Source organism: Myotis daubentonii, chromosome 20, assembly GCF_963259705.1.
Source record: "Myotis daubentonii chromosome 20, mMyoDau2.1, whole genome shotgun sequence".
Lineage (NCBI taxonomy): Eukaryota > Metazoa > Chordata > Mammalia > Chiroptera > Vespertilionidae > Myotis > Myotis daubentonii.
In genome coordinates this window covers 851,793-867,147 of record NC_081859.1, presented here as the reverse complement: position 1 = coordinate 867,147, position 15,355 = coordinate 851,793, and the positions used below count along the sequence as shown (strand labels likewise).

The 15,355-nt window shown below is 63.6% G+C and overlaps 1 protein-coding gene across 2 annotated transcripts; it reads right to left on the bottom strand.

Moving 5' to 3' along the window:
• Nucleotides 1–13,843, bottom strand: CSRP1 (cysteine and glycine rich protein 1). Of its 2 annotated transcripts, none has more exons than XM_059677892.1 (6): nt 13,692–13,843; nt 7,613–7,731; nt 3,574–3,742; nt 2,373–2,502; nt 940–1,033; nt 1–511 (listed from the first exon to the last, which is right to left on the bottom strand). In XM_059677892.1, exons 2-6 carry the CDS (start codon nt 7,722–7,724, stop codon nt 435–437), a joined length of 582 nt encoding a protein of 193 aa, XP_059533875.1. In that variant the 5' UTR covers nt 7,725–7,731; nt 13,692–13,843; the 3' UTR covers nt 1–434. The 2 variants fall into 2 exon arrangements, with proteins under 2 accessions (XP_059533875.1, XP_059533874.1); XM_059677891.1 differs by lacking the exon at nt 13,692–13,843 and adding an exon at nt 12,715–12,736.
• Between the last annotated feature and the right edge of the window lie 1,512 nt (nt 13,844–15,355).

The following is a 15,355-nucleotide window of genomic DNA, read 5'->3' as shown; positions in this document are numbered from 1 at the left end:
GAGGTTCTCATGCCTCTCTGTCCCCTCCCCCGCCCTGGTGACTCCTGAGCGGGGGCGGGGGGGGGGGGACTCCCTCTTTCTCGCAGAGGAGAAGCTCTGGGGTCAGAACCACAGCCTCCCCTCTGGGCCCCGAGATGTGGGCTCAGATGATGGTGGACGCTCAGCCGAGGAGGCTGAGAACGGAGGCCTGCGGGCGGGTGTGGGAGGCTAAAACCACGGAGACTCCCGCCGGTGACGGCGCAGGCCCCGGCCAGGGGGAGCCCCTGAGGGGGGACCTCAGGCTGCCCCCAAACCAGAGGGGGCCAGACACCACGCTCCGGTCACGGGTGACGTGGGGGGGGGCAGGGCGGAGGAGAGGCGTCCCGGGGGTGGCCGAGGCTGCGGGGAGCGGGTGGTGGAGACGGCACGTGGGGGGGCGGGGAGGGCAGGCGGCCTCACTCGGAGTGCACCAAGGCGCCCGCCCCCTGCCCGAAGCCGAAACCCTTGGGTCCGAAGTTCTTAGCGTAGCATCCTGCGGGGAGAGAGAGACCCCCTGCCGACACGCCACCCCGAGGGCCCGCCGGGCTCTGTGGCAGCGACGTCCCCGCACCCCACCTCTGCAGCCCCCCAACCCCACAGCGAGGAGGGTCCTGGCCCCGCCCTGTCCATCCCCCTCAACAGAGAGGACAGCGCTGTCTGCGGGGACAGCCCCGGACCAGGGCCGGGCCCCCGCTCGGCCCGCCCAGCCCATGTGCCACTCAAAGGTCACAGTCCCAAGGTCATGGCCTCAAGGTCACAGTCCCAAGGTCATGGCCCACAGGCTCTGGCCAGGCCTCCCTCTGGGCTGCCTCCTCTGTCAGGTGGGGCGGCTACGAGATGCTCAGGGCCGGTTTACCCGGAGCCAGGGCATCGCCGCCCCGCCCCCCCGGGCCCCCAGGCCGCGCTCCATGCCACACCCACCTTTGCAGTAAATCTCGCCGTCCTTGTCGGCCAGGGTGGTGGACTCCAGGCCTTTGCCGCACTTGGCGCAGCGGAAGCAGGACTTATGCCAGGACTGCGGGGGGAGGGGGCCCACCGTTAGTGCTGCCCCCGGGGACGAGGGTGACCCCGGCCCAGGTGAGCAGGGTCTCCTGCAGGCCAGGGCCCTGTCGCATGCCAATCTGCACCCCCACCCCCACCCTGGTGACCGGTGCAGCCAGCAGAGCCTCCTCCAGACCCGTGGGGTCAGCGGGGTGGGCACGGGCTTGCCCAGGCCCTGCCCTTACCAGCTGCACGGCCTCAGCCGCTTCCTCCTCCGGGGCCTCTGCCCACCTGGCAGAATGAGCGTGGGAACTAGGTACGCGGGGGCTGCCTGACCTCTGACCTTTACAACGGGGGGCCTCGTTCACCCAAAGGAGAAGGAACTGGCGGTCCCCCCTCCCCCAGCAGCCTTCCTGGTGGGCTGGCCTGGCCAGAGGGGCCCTGAGCCAGTGGCGCCTGGTGTGACTCTGGAAGGAGGACGGGCCTGTGACGTGCACTGAACTCGGCAGGGAAGGCCCACAGAGGAGCGGGGTGTGGGGGGGACCCCCCCGCACAGGGCCCAGGGGGGCAGCCTGGCCGGGACGGAGCCGCTCAGGCTGGAAGGCCCCTCAGAGACCAGCTCCAGCGGCCGCAGGCTCAGGGCCGGAGGTGCAGCGGCCCTGCAGGAGGCAGGCGGCACCAGGCCCGACAGAACCAGGCCTTTTAAGGGCAAAGAGCCTCCCTCAGCGCAGCCCCCGTCCCGGGCTGGAGCAAGGGAGCAAACTGGACCAACTCCGATTTCCTGGCCGCCAGACCTCTGCACACTGCCTCCTCCTCCCAGTGACGGAGACACGGGAGGGGGGCCCCCAAACCCCCCAACCCCACCCAGCACCCTGCCTGGAGCCCTGCCCAGAGCTCTCCAAGCTGGAGGAGGACTCACATACAAACCCACTCAGGGCCTCGCCCCCCCCCCCCAGTCGACACCCCCAAGTGCCCTGCTCCTTAAGGTTTCTTTCTCAGCCCAGGTCAGGGAGGGGAGCTCCTGCAACCTCTCCTGCCTCAACACAGAGCCCGGCCGGCGTGGCTCAGGGGTTGAGCATCCACCTATGAACCAGGCGGTCAGGGTTCGATTCCGGCCAAGGGCACAGGCCTGGGTTGCAGGCTCCATCCCCAGTGGGGGGCGTGCAGGAGGCAGCCGACCCTTGACTCTCTGTCATCATTGATGTTTCTCTCTCTCTCTCTCTCTCTCCTTCCCTCTCTGAAATCAATAAAAATATATTTTTAAGAAAGAAAAGCGACAGCCGGACGTGCCAAGTCCAGGAACCCACGTGTCCGGAAGGTGTGTCACGGGCCCGCCTCCCCTCCCCTCTCCCGTGACCGGGCGGCCGCCTTACCTTCCCGGCGCCGATCACCTTCTCGGCGGCGTACACGGCCTGGCTGCAGCGGGGGCAGCGCTCAGAGCCCCCGATCTTCTGGGCGAACTTGGAGGCGTTGGGGTTGGTGGTGGGCCTGTGGCCAGGGGCCCTGCAGGAGGGAGGACGAGGTGGGTCTGCATCGCGTGGGCACGACCCCGCCTCCATCTCACTCGGGGTGGGCGGGGGGCAGCTCTCCGAGCCGGCTCCCCAGGGCCAGGGCCGTGGGGAGCTCTTGGGTGGTCTCCCATGTCCCCGATGGGGACACCCAGGGCCCCACAATGTTACGCTATTTCCCCGGAAACACCCTACGGCCCCCAGTCGCCTGGTTACCAGCGGGAATCATCTCACACCTCGTCACTGAGATCCGCCCGCCTCGTCCCCATTCCCGCCATCTGTCCGCTCTCGGACTCTTTCCGGGACGAACCTGCTGACCAGTCATTTCCCCTGGGTCACGACCTTGGCTGGCACGTGGCAGCTCATTCCTCCCGTCAGTCATTTCCGTCCGTCCATCCCCCGGGGCCGAGGAGCCGGCCGGGGTGGCTGCGGACGGGACCACTGACAGCGGGTCAGGGGTCAGGGGTCACCGGGTGCCGGGGACCTGGTGGCAGACGCCCTGCAGCATTCCCAAGGGACAGATGGCAGAGGCCGGCCTGGCTCAGACCCTCACCGGCTGGGGACCCCGGACAAGTCCCTGACACTGGGCTGAGTTTTCTCATCTGTGAACAGGGGCCCGGCCGGCGTGGCTCAGGGGTTGAGCGTCGACCTAGGAACCAGGAGATCAGGGTTCGATTCCCGGTCGGGGCACAGGCCCGGGCTGCGGGCTCCATCCCCAGTGTGGGGCGTGCAGGAGGCAGCCGGTCCATGATCCTCTCTCACATCAATGTTTCTCTCCCTCTCTCTCTCCCCCCCTCCCTTCCTCTTCTTACATCAATAAAAATACACACATATAAAAATAGGGGGACATGGGACCGAGTCCTCCCGGGGGGCCTCCCTCCCAGTTCTAACCGGCCACATAGGAAGGCGCCGGCCTGGCTACTTCCCCCGGGACCCCAGCTCCTCCGATGGGCCTGGCACTTTGTGGGGGCCCCTCGAAGACGCTGGAAATCGGCCTTCGGAGCCGTCGATGCGTAACTAGCAGCGGCTGAGAGTGTCTCGGGGGGTGGGGGTCTCTGGTACTCACTCCTCGTGCCGGATGCCCAGCGACTCCCCCTTGTCGGTGCTGAGCGTGCCGGCGCCCTGCCCGTAGCCATAGCCCTTGGGCCCGTACTTCTTGCCGTAGCAGGACCGGCAGTAGATCTCCTCGCCGTGCACGGCCACGGTCGTGCTGTCCAGGTTCTTCTTGCAGACCACTGCGGGGGGCGGGGGGGCGGAGCGCGTGAGGCCCCCGCGGCTCTGCCTCAGCCCCCACCCAGCCCTCGCGCCTCCCCGGGTTTGGAGGAGGCAGCAGCCAGGCTGAGCCCAGCCTCGGAGCCCGGGGAGGCCTTCACTCTGCCCACGTCACGTGTCCCGTGTCCCGACAGGAGAGGAGAAAAAAGACAGGAAGGAAGAGAAGGGCGGGGCTTTCCTGCTCCCAGCACTGGGGTCCAGGGGGGACCATCTGTGTCGACTTGGGGGGCGGGGGTGCAGGTGAAGCCATGCACCCCAAAAGGAGGTTTAGTATTTATTTATTATTATTTTTTAAAACACATTTCCTTTTCTTTTTTTTTTTTTTTAGTGTATTTTTATTGATGTCAGGGAGGAAGGGAGAGGGAGAGAGAGAGAGACACAGCAATGAGGAGAGAGAATCACGGACCGGCTGCCTCCTGCACGCCCCGCACTGGGATGGAGCCCGTAACCCGGGCCTGTGCCCTGACGGGGAATCGAACCCTGACCACATCCTGGGCCAAGAAGAAACCTTGAGGAGCGGGAGCACTTGGGGGTGCTGACGGGATGGGGGGGTGGAGGAGTGGGGAGTGGGAAGGGGAGGCCCTGAGCGGGTGAGTGTGGGAGGTGGGCAGGACAGGGCTCTGGGAGGGAGAGCGGGCAGAGCAGAGCCCGATGGCGGGCGGCTGTCAGCAGGATCTAGAAGTCGGGGCTCAGTCCGCACGGCAGGGAGCCCCTTGAGGACCCACTACAGGCCCTGGGTCCCCTCTGGCTGAGCTCCCAGGGCGCCCGCCGGGGAGACCCGTGGGATGAGACCCCTCCTCCGCCCGCTGCCTGCCGGGTCCTGGAATTCCCAGTTCGTTCAGGGTCTTACAGGAAGCGAGTCCCAACTTCCCACCCTAGAAGGGAATGCTGGAGGCCTTGGCCTGCTGTTCCCTGCGTCCGGAGCCAAGCCCCAGGGAGGCGCCGGGGAGCTCCGTATTTGGGCTGCCCGGAGCGCTGGAATGAGGTGGGGATCTCGAGGGCAGGACAAGAGGGGCCTTATTTAGTCTGGAGTCTCCAACCTGGGGCTCAGAGGGACAGGGGCTGGCCCTTTAAAGGCAAGAGGGGGTCCGGTTGCAAGGAGCCCAGCTTTAAACCTCCTGGGAGGCAGGAGGGAGGGGGGAGGGGGAGGGGACAGGCAGGGCTTCTCCAGGGCTTTCTGTCCTCCCCACGAGTTTGAAGGGACCGAACCCCGATACTTAAGGAATGTCCCGGAACCAAATTAACGTCGTAGGACAAGAGCTGAGGAAGCGGGTCCCCCACCGAGGAGCTGAGCACTCCTGCCAGCTGATCACATGTATTATGCACCTACTGTGCGCAACACACCTACTGTGCGCGGCCACAGGAGCCCAGAGCAGGCCCCCTCCGTCCCTGCTCCCGTGTCAAAGGCCACGCTCCCCGAGTTCGTCTATTGCTCCATCCTGCCTTCCTGTCCGTCCCAGACCCAGAAAGGGAATGTAGGCGCCACGCTGAGCCAGACCGGCGTGGTCAGGGGGGGACTCACTGGGGACACACTCGGGCCTGGCCAGCCGGGAGCTACGGCCCTTCACGCCAGCCAGGCCCAGGCCCCGCGGCCTCTCTCTTCCTTAGAAGGGAAAGTCCTGCGACTCTGTGGGTTACTCTGAATTCCTGAGCTCGAGCTGGACGCGTCTCACGGCCCGAGGAAAGCGACACCCTCTCCATTCCAAACAGGCGGCTGAGTGCCCGCGGCCGTCCTGGGCACCGGAACCCGCCCCGCCCCCCCTGAGCTCCGATCCCCCAGACCCCAGGGACCTGAGCCGCTCCCCACGCGGGGCTGTCAGCTTCACAACACCCCCTCCAGCCCTGCTCCACCGCTTGACTTTATTTTTATTTTAATATATATTTTATTGGCTTCAGAGAGGAAGGGAGAGGGAGAGACAGAAACATCAATGAGAGAGAATCACGGACCGGCTGCCTGCTGCACGCCCCACACTGGGGATGGAGCCCGCCACTTGGGCCTGTGCCCTGACCGGGAATCGAACCGTGACCCCCTGGTTCCTAGGTCGACGCTCAACCACTGAGCCACGCCGTCCGGACCACACGGCCTCCCTTGCACAACTGTTTCTAATCGTCCACACCTCTTCACGCCCTCGCCCCTGAATTCCTGGCTCCCCTCCACTGCCTGACCCGCAGCCACCCCCACAGGCAGGACGGCAGGGGGGGATGGGAGGCGGGGAGGGGGGGATTGGCCACAGCTGGCCTCCTCGTCAGTGATTAAGCAACACGGGCCCCTAGCAGCCCAGACCTTCATCCTGGCCAACCCCGAGCCCTCTTGGTCGCCCTGAAAACGTAAGCGGCCTGAACATTTCTCAGGAAGTGAGCTGCTGCTGATAAGAGGCTGCCGTTGGCAGGCAGACCAGGGCTCGCTCGCTCCTCATTCATCAGGCCCTGTGGCCGGGGCGGGGCCCTCTCCATCCACCAGGGGAGAGGCCTGGCGAGCAGGTGGCCCAACTGGTTCCCACCCTGGATCGCAAGGCACCTGGCACGGAGACGCCCCAGACTCTCGGAAGGGTGCTTCCTGTGACGCAGGAGGAGGGCCGGGGGCTGGGTCTTCGGCCCCTGCGGGGTCTCCTCTGTGACCCCGTCTCCCTGAGGTCCCTGCGGAACACTCGCTCTTCCTTTAGGCGCTTCGCTTCCCAAGCTCCTTGCGTTGGGATCCCCACCACAGCCCGGCTGGCGTAGCTCAGTCATGGAACGTCGCGACCTATGAACCAGGAGGTCTCGGGGTTCGGTTCCCAGTCAGGGGGCGTGCAGGAGGCAGCCGATCCATGATTCTCTCTCCTCCGTGATGTTTCTCTCTCTCTGTCTCCCTTCCCCTTACTCTCTGAAATCGATAAAAATTTCTATATATATGAAAGCCTAATATGCAAATTGTGCCCTCGGTAGTTCAATCGCTCGCTATGACGTGCGCTGACCACGAGGGGGCGGCGTGGAAGGAAGGAAGGCCCCCGATCCAGGCCTAGGGGCCCTACCCTTGCACGGATTTCATGCACCGGGCCCGACACAAACCCTGACAACAGGACTGGCTGAAACCTGGGCCATCCCAGCGTCCCCTCTGCCCGCCTTCCAGGGCAACCTGTCGGCTGACGCTGTCACCTCCTCAAACCCAGATCCTCAGCTCCGATCACAATGAACTGGGGACGCCTTCTCCTGGGAGCTGGGAAAACACGCCCGGCCGGGGCACCAGCCAGCAAAGGGGAGGAGGCAGGGTCCCTGGGCACCCAACCCCAGGGCATCCGCTGCCTGCTCCCCTGGTCCCGGCTGGGATGGGAGTGAGCCCTGCTCTGGGCTGTTGGGAGCGGGCACCGAGGAGCTGGGGTTCCCCGGGGCCTGTCCCAGGCGGTGGGTGCAGGCAGGGACGTGACCGAGGTGAGGGCTGGCCCAGAGGGAGGGGAAGGGGCAGCCAGGGGTGCGGCCGGCGGGGCCTCCGCACCAGGATAACAATCGGCCCGCCTTCCTCTCCCAGGACACGGGATTGTGGCAGAGAGAGAACGGAGAGAGCGAGTGGAAAGTTTTCCTAACCGCGTCTTCGCAGCCTGGCACGCGGCCCGCGCCCGCCGCCCCCTCCAGCCCTGGCCCTGGCCTGTGTCGGCTTGGAGAGCGGCTTCCAAGGGGAACAAAGGGCCCTTAAGTGCTTCCCGCCCCCCCCCCCCCAAAGCCGGGGCTGCAGCCAAATGTCAAGCTGTTTACATCCCACGGGGCCAGCTCCCAGGGGCTCCGACAGGCCCGGCCCTGGGGGGCCCCCCCCACCCCAACCCCCGTGCCCATGGCAACCGGGGGCCAGGCCGACTCACTGCACAGGAAGCAGGACTTGTGGAAGCTGCTGCCTTCGCACTGCACCTCCTCGGCGAAGTACACCGTCTTCTGGCACACCCCGCACTTCTTGCCTCCTCCCCAGTTGGGCATCGTGAACCTGGGCACGGAGACGGGCATGAACCCCCAGGACCAGGGCACGCAGGCTGCCCGGGACAGGCGAGCCCAGGAGAGATAGAAGGAGAGAAGGCCGGCCCTGGCCGGTGTGTCCAGTGGTTAGAGCGTCGGCCTGCGGACCTTTTTCTTGGTGGCGACCCCCAACTTTCAGCCACAAAGCGTGGCCCGGCCTAACCTAACCATCCCTGGCTCCTGGCTCCCCGATGGGCCAGGATACCCCGTATTTAGGACAGTGATACAGAAGAAGGAAACCGTGGGGGCTCAGAAGAAAGAAATAACCTGATTTTCTAAGAGAACCTTCTGGAAGCAGCCCCCCCCCAGTGAGGAGAGGGGAGCAAGGGACTCTGGGTCGTTGTCCCCAGAGGGGCAGGCAGGCCCGGGAGGCGGCCGACAGCTGGGAACACAGAGCTGAGAGACAAAGAAACCCCAGTGTGCGGTGACCTCATCAAGCCACCAAACTCAGCCAAACCCTCTCTGCATTTTCCAGTTAAAGAAACCAACAAAAAAAGGGAAAAGAAAAAAAAAACAAACCCTTTACTGCTGAGCCGGTCCCTTTATGACCGAACACATCCCCAGGGACAGGGACTCCGAGGACGCAGCTTCTGGAATCTCTGTCCCAATCCACCGCCCACGGCTGCCTCAGCTCTACAACCATCAGTGGCTCCCTAGTGCCTGAGAACATCAAGCCCCCGCCCAACCCCTTGAGGATCCCCCACGGCACAGCCTCCACTCACTTTCTAGCTCCATCACCTGTTCCTGTGCCTCACCCACTGGTGGTTTTTTACTTTTTAATATTTTTATTGATTTCCGAGAGGAAGGGAGAGGGAGAGGGAGAGAAGCATCCATGATGAGAGAGAATCATGGATTGGCTGCCTCCTGCACGCCCCACACTGGGGATGGAGCCCGCAACCCAGGCATGCACCCTGATCGGGAATCGAACCGTGACCTCCTGGTTCAAAGGTCGATGCTCAACCACTGAGCCACACTGGCGGGGCTCACCTCCTGGTGATTGAATCCCTGAGTCAGCCCTTCAGTGCCCAGGGCAGGGCCTGGCCGGAGGAAGTGGTGGGTCAGGCCTGTGCAGAGCTAGGGGGGCTGCGCGAAGCAGGGGGGGGGGGTGGGGGCTGGAGCTGGGGCCGCCATCCCTTCCCACGCGGCCGTGGCGGGTTACTGACCGCTGCATGCGGCCGGCTCCCCCGTGCAGTCCTGGACGGGCCACAGCTGACGCACGTCCCAGACACACCCGCAGGTAGGGTTTCCCCGACGGCACCTGACTCTGCACCGTCCTTGGACCCCTCCTGGGGCCTGCGCGCCCTCATCCCCCGGGACAGCCCTCCGCCCCCACAGTCCATCCCGCCCTTCCTGCCATGGGGACTCCAGGGGCCAGCTGCCTGGTTCAGCGAGAGTTCAGGGCTGCTGCCCGGCCAGTGTGGCTCAGGGGTTGAGCGTCGGCCTAGGAACCAGGAGGTCAGGGTTCGATTCCCCGTCAGGGCACAGGCCCAGGTTGTGCTCTCTCTTCCTCTCCCTCCGTCTCCCTTCCTCTCTGAAATCAATAAAAATGTTTTTTAAAAAAGAGAAACCATCTCAGAGGTGGACGGTCCTTACATGCCCGGAGGAGACCCTCCTCTACTCCAACCAGTCAAGCGACACCGGCTCCATCCTCCATCCGGGGCCCTGTGTCCAGTGGAAAAACCCCACCTCTCCCCGTCCAGTAGCTCACGTCCCCGGGGCCCCTGAGCGACGTCTGGGCCGAGCCCAGGTCCCCACCCACCCACGCACGCAGTCCGGTCGGGACCTGTCAGGTGTTTGCGGAGTCGGGGACGTGCTCTCACGTTACCTGAGCCCTGTGGTATCCGGCCAGGTACACGGAACCCAGCCCTTCCCGCAGGCCCCGGGTCAGGAGGGCAGCCAAGGGGAGGGAGGCGGGAGGCGGGGCCCCCGGCTCAGGGCCCAGGGCCCGTGTCTTGGAGGTGGCACCGTCCAGCCCAGGGAGAGACCTCGCTGGAGAGGGATGGTCGCTGGCAGGGGACAGGTGGCCGACCGACGTGGAGACCCCGGCTCAGCCTCGCCCCCACATCTCACGAGAATTCCTTATTTCCTTGTATATAGGGTGTCCCAAAATTCACGCAAGATTTGAATTTTGCGTGAGCATTAACAACAACAACAAATAAAAGCCTAATTTTACTGGGTTGATTGAATCAGATTCTCATCTCTGTGGCCCTTTGATGTCAATCCCTTCCATTTGATCAGCATGACCAAGGACCAATGATGGCCCAGGAGCAGGGACAAGGAAGACCGACGAAGACCGCGGCTTTGCGTCTGTGCCAGCAAAACCGTGGAGGCCGTTTACCCGATGTGCTATTCCATACATAACCCTAGACTGTGTACTTTATGGATCAATAAAAGATTTACAATTTTTAATTATAAACCTGTGTTTTCTATCCAAATTACTTCTTGCATGAATTTTGGGACACTCTATATATTTGTATTGATTTTAGAGAGGAAAGGAGAGGGAGAGAGAGAAACATCCATGATGAGAGAGAATCACGGATCCGCTGCCTCCTGCACGCCCCCTACTGGGGATCGAGCCTGCAACCCGGGCATGTGCCCTTGACAGGGAATCGAACTGTGACCTCCTGGTTCCTGGGTCAAACAAAGCTCAAGGGCTGAGCCTCACCCGGCCGGGCTCGCTAGGATTGCTTCGGAGCCCTGAACACGAGTCTCTTCCCCAAGCAGGGAGCCGGCCTCACCCCAGCCCGTGGCCCCCAGCTCTGCCGGCCCCCCAACGCCTGGCACCGCTCAGCTCTGCCCCCTGGGAGCTCAGAAATCGGAAGGTCGGCCGAGGTAGACGCAGGGGCCCAGACCCTTACAGGAAACCCTGCGGCCTCATGCGTCTCCCGGAGGAATCGACGGATCAAGTTTCTTTGCTTTCCTCTGGAAGGATGCCAGCGTCCAGGGGTAACCATCGGTTGATCCCCTGCTGACAGGTCTGAATGATCTCCCTTTAATTCATTTTTAAAAACAAGCTACCGCCCGGCTGGCCTGGCTCAGCGGTTGAGCGTCGACTTATGAACCAGGAGGTCCTGGGTTCGATTCCCGGTCGGGGCACATGCCCGGGTGGGGGGCTCGATCCCCAGTGTGGGGTGTGCGGGAGGCAGCCGATCGGTGATTCTCTCTCATCATGGATGTTTCTCCCTCTCTCCCCGTCTCTCTCCCTCTCTCTGAAATCAATAAAAAGATACTTAAAAAATTAAAATTAAATAGAAGTTAGCACTCTTCTCTTATTAAATAAAAAATAAGAAAGGGTGTTTGCAGCCGGCATCCCAGGCAGCTCCATCCGGGAAGTCCCTGGACACCCTGGGCAGGGGGCTCTGGCTGCCGGGGGGCTGGGCCGCTCCCCCTGCGGACCCCCCGGGAGGCGTGGAGGACTGACTCCGCCCAGCCTTCCTGGGGAAGCTCTGGAAATGCCAGAGCCTGGAAGGCGGCCGCCTCCGTATTTACACACTTTACCATACATGGGAATCCCTGGGCGCTGACGTCAGACGGATTCCTGGGAAGCAACGTCTGCAGCCAGGCGTCACCATGGCGATGACTGACACCTGGGAGCCACAGGCTCCTGTCAGCAGGACCCCGGCCCTCCCCCACCCCAGCAGCTCCTGTGTGTGTGTGTGTGTGTGTGTGTGTGTGTGTGTGTGTGTGTGTGTGAGCGTGTGGGTCCCTTCCCTCAAGCGGACTCTGTTCCTGCAAACCTGGCCCCCAAATTCAAACACACATCAGACCTGACGAAAACGTACCCACAGAGCCCGGCCAGTGTGGCTCAGTGGGTGAGCATCCACCTAGGAACCAGGAGGTCAGGGTTCCTTTCCCTGTCAGGGCACATGCCCGGGTTGCGGGCTGGATCCCCTAGTAGGGGGCGTGCAGGAGGCAGCCGATCCGTGGTTCTCTCTCATCGTGGATGTTTCTCCCTCTCTCCCTCTCCTTTCCTCTCCGAGATCAATAAAAACACATATTTTTTTAAAATGCCGTTTCCCCTCACCTGGCTGCTCCTGGGAAAAGCTGGCGGGTGACCGTCTGCAAGGTTTGCACGTGTCCCAGCTCCTCCGCCACCAGCCATGCCTACCCCGTTCCTCACCCACCTCTTTCACTGATCGCCAACCCCAGGTCAGTGAGGAGCTCCCAGCCTGCAGCTCCGGCCGGAACCCTGGCTCCCGAGACAGACGCTTGCCATTAAGAAAGAAAACACGGGGGAACAGGAAGGAAGGGGCCGGGGCAGACCTGGGGGGGGGCCAGGGTAGTGGGGGGGTGCCATGTCACATTTTACTAGCAGCCCCGTCGCCCGCCCGCGGGTGGGTCTGCCCCTCAGTTCCTCCCGTGTCCTCCCCGGACCCTCTGAAGGGACAGGGCTCCCTTCCCCCGCCTCTGGCCCAGACCACACCCTCTGCCAGATAAACTTCTTCCCTGTCCACCCTCCAGCCCCACATCCTCCCAGAGTCCAAGGGTCAGTCCCCAGCCGAGAAGGCCACCGGAGGGCAGCCGGGGGCTGAGGACCCGCTCTCTGGCCAGAGGATGACCACAGCTGAGTGAGAGCAGGGGACTCTGAGCACATTCACCGTCCCCCCCCCAAAACCCCACCTGGGAGGAGGGGGGGTCAGGGAGAGGACAGTGGCCGACCCCCGTGTGTCCCCAGTCCCTGCGCTCCACCCCAAATGGAACTGAGCAGCGAGAAGTCGCTTGTCCGAGGTCACACAAAGTCAAGAAGCAGCCAGTCTGCCTTCCAACCATCCCTCCCAGCCTCCCGTGCCTCTCCCGGTCCGGCCCAGTGGACAGCCCGGTGTTGCCATCACAGGACCCCAAGGGTAGCCCTCTGGGCTGGGAGGGGCCTGTCCTTCATCCACCCCACAGGTCAGGGCTCAGGGCGTGGGCGGCTGGCTGGAGCCCAGGCCTCCAGGGAAGGGCCTGACCTCACCTGCTGCCCCAGGGCTGGACCGTGGGCGGGAGCAGATGACCAGCACAGGGACCTTCAGAATATTCTCCCGCCTGTGAGCGGACAGACACCTGCCTAGCCCCACCGGCCCGCGTGGCTCAGTGGTGAGCGTCGACCTATGAATCAGGAGGTCAGGGTTCAGTTCCTGGTCAGGGCACAGGCCGGGGTTGTGGGCTCCGTCCCCAGTGTGGGGGTGCAGGAGGCAGCCGGTCCATGATTCTCTCTCATCCTTGATGTTTCTCTCTCTCTCTCTCTCTCTCTCTCTCCCTCTCCCTTCCTCTCAATAAAAATATATTTTAAAACAAAACAACGAAACACCTGCCCGGCCGCTGCATGCTGGGTAACATATTGCAACTCGCTGTAACTGAGCTCAACACCAGCCCCCCCCCCCCCTTCAAGGACTGAGGCCACCAAGCACCCCTGTGGGTTATTCGGGCTCGGAAACCGGCCCCATTCGCACAGGCTCGTGGGTGGTGGAGGGGGGGGGCGGGGGGGGGCCTTGCGCTTCCACCCGGTTCTTTGCGGAGTGGAAACCCACTCCGTCTCCCCAGGCCGGGAGCGCGAGGGAGCGGGGAGCACCGTGGGCGTCAGGGGCGCGCAAAGGGGCCCCCTGCTCTGCGGTGGGGCCAGGGGATGGCGGGGGAGCCCGGCGCCCGGCTCAGGGCACGTGGGCGCCCCGGCGGGGAGGGACCCGGCGCCTCCCGGAAAGAGAAGCGCCGCCGCCGGGCTGACGGCCGCAACTGCTCCTCCCTCCGCGCCCGCGGCCGCGCCACTTTCCCTCCAACTTTGCCGGCTGCGGGAGGACCCGGAGGCGCCGGGGGCGCGCGGTGCCCGGGGCGCAGCGCAGGAGCCGGGGCGCCCTCGCCTGGAGCCGGCTTGGCCCGGGGGCGCGCGTCCCGGGGCGCACTCGGCAGATGCGCTCACCGGGCGCTCACCGGGCGCTCACCGGGCGCACTCACCTGCGGCGGGCGGGTCGGGCGGCTCTGCAGGAAGCGCTCGGCAGCGGGTGTCCCGTGCGCCCGCGCGCGCGCCGTTTTGTGCCGACCCGGGAAGGCGTGTCCCGGCCCCGCCCCGCTGAGGGCTCTGCACTCAGCCCTCTAATGGCTGACGTCAGGGCGCCGGCCCGCGGGGCGCCCCCCCTCCCCGACCCCGGCCGCGGAGGGGGAGGTGACGGGGTGGAGGTGGGGGTGCAGTGGGAGGGGAGAGACGCGGCTCCGGCCGGCCCTGTGGACCCACTGTGCGCTCAGAACCTCCCACGGGGTTCCCGTCAGCCAGATGGTAAGGTGGACACGTGATCTGAGACCCTGATCAACTCGCACCCGCAGGGAATGGGGGGGGCGGGGAGTTGGGGGGCTCCCGCTGTTGGGTGCCCGGGCGGCAAGGGGTGAGGGACACATTTGGGCGCCAGACCGAGACAGGTCTGAGCTGGGGTCCTGCCCCTTCGCGCACTAGCTGAGCCCTGGTCCTCAGCGCAGCCCCTCTGTGAAAGGGGGTGATGCCCAGGGTGTTGTGGGGGACAGACGAGGTCCTGAAGGACAGGGTGCCGCCCCCCAAACACACACACGATGATGCTCAGTCAGTGTTAACTCGCCTCCTCCGCCTCCTCTGGTGTCCCCAGGGTTCCCTGCTATCCAAGGAGAACACCCCAGCCGTGCTGAGAGGTGGGGGCCTGCACACGTGGGTGGGACTGACACACACACACACACACACACCTACCGGCCAGCCCGTTGTGGACGGAAGGAGCCACATGCTGACCTGACAAGCTCAGGGGAGGCCTGCGTGGCAGTCTTGCAAACTCAGAGACCTAAAATCACCACAAAAGATGGTCTGGAAATTAGATATCTGACTACAAACAGGTTCTAGTGGGGAGTCATGTCCGAAGCCGATATCCTCACGGACAAGGTCAACCTTTACCTTCCTGAGCCTATCTGTGTTTTTGCATCTATGATAGGATACCCTTGAAATGTCGGGGTAACTTGTGACTTCCCTGTATCTGAGTCCCAGGACAGAGACCACAGATTCCTTCATTATCATGTTAATTGTTCTCCCTCCTCCTTAATCTGTCACCGATGAATTTCATGTAACCCACCTACGTCCCTCCTTCCATCGCAATGTATAAATATGAACGTAACCCCGCCATTCTCCGGTGCACCATCTCAATTCGTCGAGGTTCTGCTTCCCGGCCTATGTCGGCAGTTTGGCTCAAATAAACTCACAAAAATTCTTCACAGGTTTCAATGGTTTTTTCACGTTAACACTGTGCTGCCTTCAAAACCCCACTTCGCCGCCCTGGCCGGTGTGCTCAGTGGATAGGGCGCCAGCCTGTAGACCGAAGGGTCCCAGGTTCGATTCCCCGTCAGGGCACAGGCCTGGGTTGCGGGCTGGATCCCCAATAGGGGGTGTGCAGGAGGCAGCCGGTCCATATATAACACTAAAAGGACTTCATGGCTTAACAATGCTAACCGTCTTCTGAGCCTTCAGCGGACCCGTCATCTGTGAAAAATGCAGCATCTTCGAAGGGCCACGGACGAGGCGGCCTGTGTCCATGATTCTGGACGCCATCCCTCAGCCACAGGACTGCCCCGGGCCAACCAGGATGTGCGCTTCCCGAGCACGTCCACCC

Coding starts and splice junctions, on each gene's coding strand:
- CSRP1 (XM_059677892.1), bottom strand. CDS start 7,724: ATGCCCAACTGGGGAGGAGGCAAGAAGTGCGGGGTGTGCCAGAAGACG. Junction 3,743..7,612: donor CAAGTCCTGCTTCCTGTGCA/GTGAGTCGGCCT, acceptor CGCCCCCCGCAG/TGGTCTGCAAGAAGAACCTG. Junction 512..939: donor CGGCGAGATTTACTGCAAAG/GTGGGTGTGGCA, acceptor CTCTCCCCGCAG/GATGCTACGCTAAGAACTTC.